Source organism: Oxyura jamaicensis (assembly GCF_011077185.1).
Source record: "Oxyura jamaicensis isolate SHBP4307 breed ruddy duck chromosome 25 unlocalized genomic scaffold, BPBGC_Ojam_1.0 oxy25_random_OJ71778, whole genome shotgun sequence".
NCBI lineage: Eukaryota > Metazoa > Chordata > Aves > Anseriformes > Anatidae > Oxyura > Oxyura jamaicensis.
The window spans coordinates 1-7,238 of NW_023304701.1; the positions used below are offsets into that span (position 1 = coordinate 1).

At 69.9% G+C, this 7,238-nt stretch overlaps 1 protein-coding gene across 1 annotated transcript; it reads left to right on the plus strand.

Moving 5' to 3' along the window:
• Positions 1 to 211: 211 nt before the first annotated feature.
• NTRK1 (neurotrophic receptor tyrosine kinase 1) lies at positions 212 to 7,096 on the plus strand (the record flags this gene model as incomplete). The annotated part of the gene is made up of 16 exons (XM_035312939.1): positions 212 to 306; positions 418 to 489; positions 1,007 to 1,075; positions 1,379 to 1,533; positions 1,677 to 1,825; positions 1,924 to 2,050; positions 2,163 to 2,492; positions 2,716 to 2,733; positions 2,904 to 2,962; positions 3,223 to 3,325; positions 3,629 to 3,775; positions 3,881 to 4,011; positions 4,093 to 4,265; positions 5,573 to 5,813; positions 6,031 to 6,189; positions 6,442 to 7,096. Coding segments are annotated over 16 exons (2,214 nt in total), but the record flags the coding sequence as incomplete, so codon positions are not given.
• Between the last annotated feature and the right edge of the window lie 142 nt (positions 7,097 to 7,238).

The following is a 7,238-nucleotide window of genomic DNA, read 5'->3' on the forward strand; positions in this document are numbered from 1 at the left end:
CCTCCAGGTCACCCCGCTCCCGGGTGCAGGTGTGGGGACGGGGGTGGCACTGCCCAGCCTGGGGGCGCAGAGAGCGGTGTCCCCCCCCCCCCACCCCCACGGCAGCTCCTGACCGCAAAGCGTGGGGAATGAGGGGGGGCTCGGGGCTGCACCCCCACCCTTGGGAGGTGCTGACCCCATGGGGATGGGGGGGGGGACCTGACCCCCACCCGGGGCCCCGTTGCCTTCCAGCATCATCGAGAACCAGCCGCTGCTGAACACCCTGACCCGGGCTGACACCAGGATGCTGCGGCACCTCCAGAACCTGTGAGCACCCCGGGGTGGGGCTGGGGGGGGGGTGGGGGGGTGGAGGACAGGGTCCGAGAGGGGGGGGGGGTCCCGGACCCGCCGTGCGTGCTGAGCCCTCGCCTCCCCCAGCACCATCGCCAACTCGGGGCTGCAGCACGTCTCCGACGGCGCTTTCCAGGACACCCCCAGGCTGAGCCACGTGTGAGTACCCCCCCCTCTCCCCCCCCCCATGGCTTCGGGGCTGTGGTCCCCGTCCCTGCACGTCTCCCCCCCCCCCCGTGGGGATGCTCATCCCCGGCTCAGGGTGGCTCATCCCCGTGCCCCGGGGGGGGGATCGATGCCGTCCCGCTGCCCGACGGCGCGGCAGCAAAGCTCGATGCGCGGCAGCCAGGCTGGGGGGGGGCTGGGGAGGGGGGGGCACGTGGGGCCATGCTGCTGAGTGGGAAACCATCGATCGGGGCAGGAGCCCCCCGGGAGCTCCGAGCTGCCCCGGCCCCGTGCAGGAGGGGAGGATGGAAAATGGGGGGGGGGGCTGCCCTGTAATGCATGGGGGTCGCCGGGCTCCCCGAGAGCCAGCCTGGCCGTGGCGGTTTTGCTTGGTCACGGTGTCACCGCGGTGTCCCCAACCTGTGCCAGCCCCCCCCCCCGGGGGGGGGGGGATGGGGGGCGGGGGGGGTCCCTGAAAGGGGGGGGGGGCTGACGGGCGCTGTGCTTGCAGGAACCTCTCCTTCAACGCGCTGCACACCCTCTCCTGGAAAACCTTCCAGCATCTGCCCCTGCAGGAGCTGTGAGTGCCCGGGGAGGGGGCGCGGGGTGCAGCTGGGATGGCCCCCGGAGGGGGGACGCGGTTCTGGGGGATGTGGGAACGGGGCTGGGGGGGCACGGCTGCGGGTCGCACGCACCCTGCAGCGAGCCGGCAGTTCCGACAGCCACGGGACGGGGACGGGGACAGCACATGCGGCACAGCCCCAGGTGCATCCAACCCTCCGGGGCGACCAGTCCAGAAGCAGCGCCGCCGGGGATGCCCGCTTGGCCCCCCCCCAAGCACCCCGCTGCAGCACACATCCTCTCGTGTGTCCCCCCCCCCCAGCATCCTGGTGGGAAACCCCCTCAACTGCTCCTGCGGCGTCCGCTGGCTGCAGCTGTGGCAGGACGGGAGCCGCGCCGAGCTGGGCAATCAGTCGCTGAGCTGCTGGGAGGGCGGCGTGCTGGTGCCCCTGGGCAGCCAGCGCCTCCACGGCTGCGGTACGTGGCGGGGACGTGGCGCCCGGGGGGACCCGATCCCGCCTGGGGGGGGGTTTGCTGGCGCGTGTGTCCCCCCCCCCCCCTTCCTGAGCCGCCTGCGGCTGGGGACGGCGTGGGGACCCGCTCGCCCCTCTCCCCGGCAGAGCCCCCCACGGTCCGCATCGAGCACCCCGACGTGGTGCTGCGCCAAGGGGACAGCGTCAACCTCACCTGCCACATCGCCGGCGAGCCGCCGGCCACCGGGGCCTGGCTGGTGCCCGACGTGGGGTCGGAGCCGCCTGGGGTCACCAAGGCAAGCGCGACGCCGGGGCTCGGGGCACGGCGGGGACCTCTGCGGCACCGTCCCTGCCGCCGCAGGGTTTGCTCACCGCGTCCCGCCGCTCCCCGCAGCTCTCGGAGTGGGAGCTCTTCCTGGAGATCACCAACGTCTCCTCCAGCCTCAACCACAAAGACCTCACGTGCCGGGCGGAGAACACGGCGGGGCCGGCGGAGGACAGCGTGACGCTGAACGTCACCTGTGAGCCGCCCGGGGAGGGGACGCGGGGACCGGAGTGGGGCAGGGGGGTTTTGGGGGACGCCGGTTTTGGGGGACGCCGGTTCTGGGGACGCAGGCGGCTCTGTCTCCCCAGTCCCGCCGGTGATCCTGCTCCTGCACGAGGCCATCCCCCAGCACTTCTGGTGCATCCCCTTCTCGGTGGACAGCAACCCGGCGCCCAGCATCCGCTGGCTCTTCAACGGCACGGCGCTGGCCGAGGGGCCCTACATCCACACCCGCATCGTGGAGTACGAGCACAACTCCACCGTGCTGCACGGCTGCCTCCAGCTCAACCGCCCCACGCACGTCAACAACGGCAACTACACCCTCCTGGTGCGCAACCCCCTGGGCGCCGCCGCCCGCAGCGTGCGGGGCCGCTTCATGGAGAACCCCTTCAGCTTCAGCCCCGAGGAGCCCATCCCCGGTACGTCGTGGAGGGGCTGGGGGCTTCCTGGGGCATTCCCCCCCCCCCCCCCCCCAGCTGGTGGAGGTGCCCCGCACCTCTCCGTGCGCCAACACCGGTGCCTCTGTCTCCGCCTCGCTGCCTCGTGGCTGCGAGCCCCTGCGTGCCTCAGGCTCCCCAGCTTTTGGGGGTTCTCTTTTTGGGGGAATAACGCGTGTTTTTTCCTTTCTCCATGCTGTGCCAGTGTCTCTGTCTCCGCTGGGTGAGTGACGGGCACGCTGCTCCCCCTGCCCCAACCCCCCCCCAGCCGTGCTGACCCGGGGTCCCCTCCCCTCAGTGCGGGTGCAGTGCTCGTGGAGGAGCGTGGCTGTCCTTGTCCCCGCTGTGTCCCCCCCACCCCACGCTCACCCTGCGCCCCTCTCCCCGCCCCAGGCACCAGGAACAGCTCCCTGGAGGGGCCCGTGGAGACGACGGATGAGCACACGTTCGGGGTGAGGGCTCGGCCGGGCCGGGGGGCTCTGTGGTTTGGGGTGGGGGGGACCAGGGCACCCGGGGGAAAGCAGGATAAGTCTGTAAAGCAAAGGCAAAACCCAAGGCCAGATGAGGTGGGAAGGCGATGGGGATGAAGGCCTCCCTGCCCTCCCAGTGCCTCGGTTTCCCCAACGGGCTGGCGGCCACCTCCACCCCAAGGGCTGGGAGAAGGGACCCGGCTCCGCAGCAGGACCCTGAGCCCCGTCCCCGCTGTCCCCAGGTCTCCGTGGCCGTGGCCCTGGCTGTATTCGCCTGCCTCTTCCTCTCCGTCATGCTCCTCGTGCTCAACAAGTGCGGGCGCCGCTCCAAGTTCGGCATCAACCGTGAGTCCCCCCTCGCCCCGCTCCCCGCGCCCGGCCGCAGGGTGACGGTCCCCACGGGTCCCCGTTGCCCTGCACCCCCGGGGGGGGACCGGGTGGCGATGGGGGCCCCCGCTGGGGCCAGGCAGCGCGGGCAGCAGCTGCTAATTCACTCCTGGAATGGATTCAGCCTCTAAATGGGTTTGATCGGGCTGGCTCCCCCCGGGGCCAGCCGGGGCGGGGGGATGCTCGGCAGCGCCTGGCACCGCTGCGTAAAACACCCGCTCCCCCTGTCCGTCCCCCCCCATGATGTCCCTGTCCCCGCAGGCTCGGCCGTGCTGGCCCAGGAGGACGACCTGGCCATGTCCCTGCACTTCATGAACCTGGGCAGCAGCCCCGTGTCCTCCACCGAGAGCAAGCTGGAGGGGCTGAAGAGCAACTTCATCGAGAACCCGCAGTACTTCTGCAACGCCTGTAAGGCTGGGGGCCCCCCCGAGCACCCCCCGTAGCCCCCAAGCACCCTCCCTTGCACCCAGCCGGGGTGGGGGGCTTGGGGCTGACGCCTGGGTGCCCCCCCAGGCGTGCACCACGTGCAGCGCCGGGACATCGTGCTCAAGTGGGAGCTGGGCGAAGGCGCCTTCGGGAAGGTTTTCCTGGCCGAGTGCTACAACCTCCTCCCGGAGCAGGAGAAGATGCTGGTGGCCGTGAAGGTGAGGAGGGGGACGATGGTGGTCCCAGGGGGGGGGTGGTGGGGGTCCCGGGTCCGGGCTGAGGCCGTGTGCCGGCGGCAGGCGCTGAAGGAGGTGACGGAGAGCGCGCGGCTGGACTTCCAGCGGGAAGCCGAGCTGCTGACGGTGCTGCAGCACGAGCACATCGTCAAGTTCTACGGCGTCTGCACCGAGGGCGAGCCCCTCATCATGGTCTTCGAGTACATGAAGCACGGCGACCTCAACCGCTTCCTCAGGTGGGCCCGGCGCACGCGGCCCCCTCCCCGCGCTCCATCAGCAGGGCTCAGCCCGCCCGCCCCGCGCTCCCTGCTAATGCAGCCCTCCTTGCAATATTGATTAGATTAGCTGTCTGAGAGGCTTAAATAGAGAGAGATTGGCCATCAGCTGGAATAAGCAGAGACTTTTCGATTGGCCCCCCAGGTATTGCTGCTAGACGGGGGGGGGGGGGGGGGGGGGGGAAGGGGGGGGCTGCCAGAGGCATCGCTTTAGTGGCCAGGCGATGAGCTCTGAGACGTGGCTTTTATGATTATTGTTATGGGACTTGGCAGTAATGGTTCTGCCGAGCAGAGCCCCCCGCTCGCGGCCGCGGCCTCCTCGGCCCGGCTGTCAGCAGCGCTCGCCGTCAAAAGGCAGCGTGCCCCTGCCCCGGCTCCCCCCGCAGCCGCGCCGGCCCCCGGCCGCTTCCAAACCCGCCGAGGCGCTGCGTGCACGGGCGTGCACAGCCCTCCTTGGCACGCAGCCGGGCTTCCCTGGTGCGGGCGCGCGCACACGTGCGTGCACCAGGCCTCCGGGCACCTGCCTGCGCTTCCCCCGCACGTGTGCGCGGCCGCCCCGGTGTGCACGCACGCACACGCGGGTGTGGATGCTGCTTCAGCCCCTGTGAGCACGTGGGTGGCTTTGCCTGGTGTGGCCGCACGGGTGTGTGCGCACACTGCCCAGCACGGGCACACACACGTGCACGGCTCTCTCTGGCTTGAGCACGCACACACCTTCCTGTGTGCATGCACACACAGACGTGCACCCCTTTCTGCATGCATGCACACACGTGCACCCCTTCCTGCGTGCACACACACGTGCACCCCTTCCTGCGTGCATGCACACAAACGTGTGTGCACCTTTTTGCATGCACACACACACGGGCACCCCTTCCTGCATGCATGCACACACGTGCACCCCTTCCTGCGTGCATGCACACAAACGTGTGTGCACCTTTTTGCATGCACACACGTGCACCCCTTTTTGCATGCACGCACAGACGTGCACCCCTTCCTGCATGCACAAACACACATGCACGCCTTCCTGCGTGCATGCACACAAACGTGTGTGCACCTTTTTGCATGCACACACACGTGCACACCTTTTTGCATGCACACACACACGTGCACACCCCTCCCCAGCACACACACACCCGTACCGCTGCACCCAACCCGCACACGCACACCCGCACGCCCTTCCCCTGCGTGCGCACCCACCCACCCCCACCCACACCCACCCACGGCACGCGTCCCCCCCTCGCTCCGAGCACCCCCCTCTGCCCCGCCAGGTCCCACGGGCCGGACGCCAAGATCCTGGAGCAGGGCCAGGGGCAGCCCCGCGGGCAGCTGACGCTGAGCCACATGCTGCAGATCGCCACGCAGATCGCCTCGGGCATGGTCTACCTCGCCTCCCTCCACTTCGTGCACCGCGACCTGGCCACCCGCAACTGCCTGGTGGGCCACGAGCTGGTGGTGAAGATCGGCGACTTCGGCATGTCCCGCGACATCTACAGCACCGACTACTACCGGGTGAGCAGCCCGGGCTGCTCCGTGCCCCCTCCCCACCCCCCCCCAGGCCTCGATTTTTCCATTTTAGCTGCCGCCCCCTACCCCAAGCCCATCCATATTTAATGGTGCCGCAGAGCACTTAGCGCGGGGGGCTGGGGGGTCCGACGGCTGCGGGGAGGGGGAGGACTGGAGGGGTGTGGGGGGGTGTCCCCAGCTGATGGCCCCCCCCTCCGGGCAGGTGGGCGGCCGGACCATGCTGCCCATCCGCTGGATGCCCCCCGAGAGCATCCTTTACCGCAAGTTCACCACCGAGAGCGATATCTGGAGCTTCGGCGTGGTGCTCTGGGAGATCTTCACCTACGGGAAGCAGCCCTGGTACCAGCTCTCCAACACCGAGGTGAGCTGGGGGGGGGGGGGGGGGCCCCCCCCCCCGCCCCCCCCCCCCCCCAGAGCCCCCCCCCCTCAGAGCCCCCACCCTCAATTCAGGGGCTGGCAAGCAGGGAGCTGGCCTCCCGCGCCCTCTTTTGCGCTCAGGCTGGGGCGAGGAGAGGACCCCTTAATCCTGGGGGTGCCTGGGCTGGGGGAGAGCCCAGCCTGGGGAGGGGGGCAAGCTCTATTCCCCCCCCCACCCCGCCTTCACCTCCCGCAGGCCATCGAGTGCATCACGCAGGGCCGGGAGCTGGAGCGGCCCCGCACGTGCCCCTCGGAGGTGTACGACATCATGCAGAGCTGCTGGCAGCGGGAGCCCCAGCAGCGCCAGCGCATCAAGGACATCCACAGCCGCCTCCAGGCTCTGGTCAAGAGCCCCCCCATCTACCTGGACATCCTGGGCTGAGCGGGGACCCCCGAGCCCCTCGGCTCCCCGATGCATCCCCCCCCCCCATCCCCGCCACCCCCAGGGGTTGGCTCTCACCCCCCCCAGGCTGGACGGAGGGGTCTGGCCCCTCTCTCCATGTGTCCCCCCCCTGCCCAAAGGGATGCCTCGAGGGCTCGAACCCCATTTACCACGGGAAGCTTCCTGGGGGGGCTGTAGGGCTGCTTTGGGGTCCACAGGGCCGTGCGCTGGAGCTGTGCCACACGGGGTTGCGGTCACGGCACCCACCCGACGTGGGTTTGCTGCTGGGGGGGGGGGGGCAGAACCAGGAGCCCCCCAGCCCCACGTTGGTGGCTCGACCGCTCCGGGGGGCCGGGGTGTCTTGGGCGAGGGTCTCCCGTGGCTTGGTTGCTCCTTCCCTCCCCATCCCGGCCCGGGGGGACGCCCCGCAGCGAACCCGGCCGATAATAAAACATCCACTTCTCTGCCACGCTGGGACCTGGCTGCCTCGGGGGGTCTGCTGGGCAGAGGGAGGGCTTTTTTGGGGGAAAGAGGGGCTTTTTTGGGGGAAAGAGGGGCTTTTTTGGGGAAAGAGGGGCTTTTTTGGGGAAAGAGGGGCTTTTTTGGGGAAA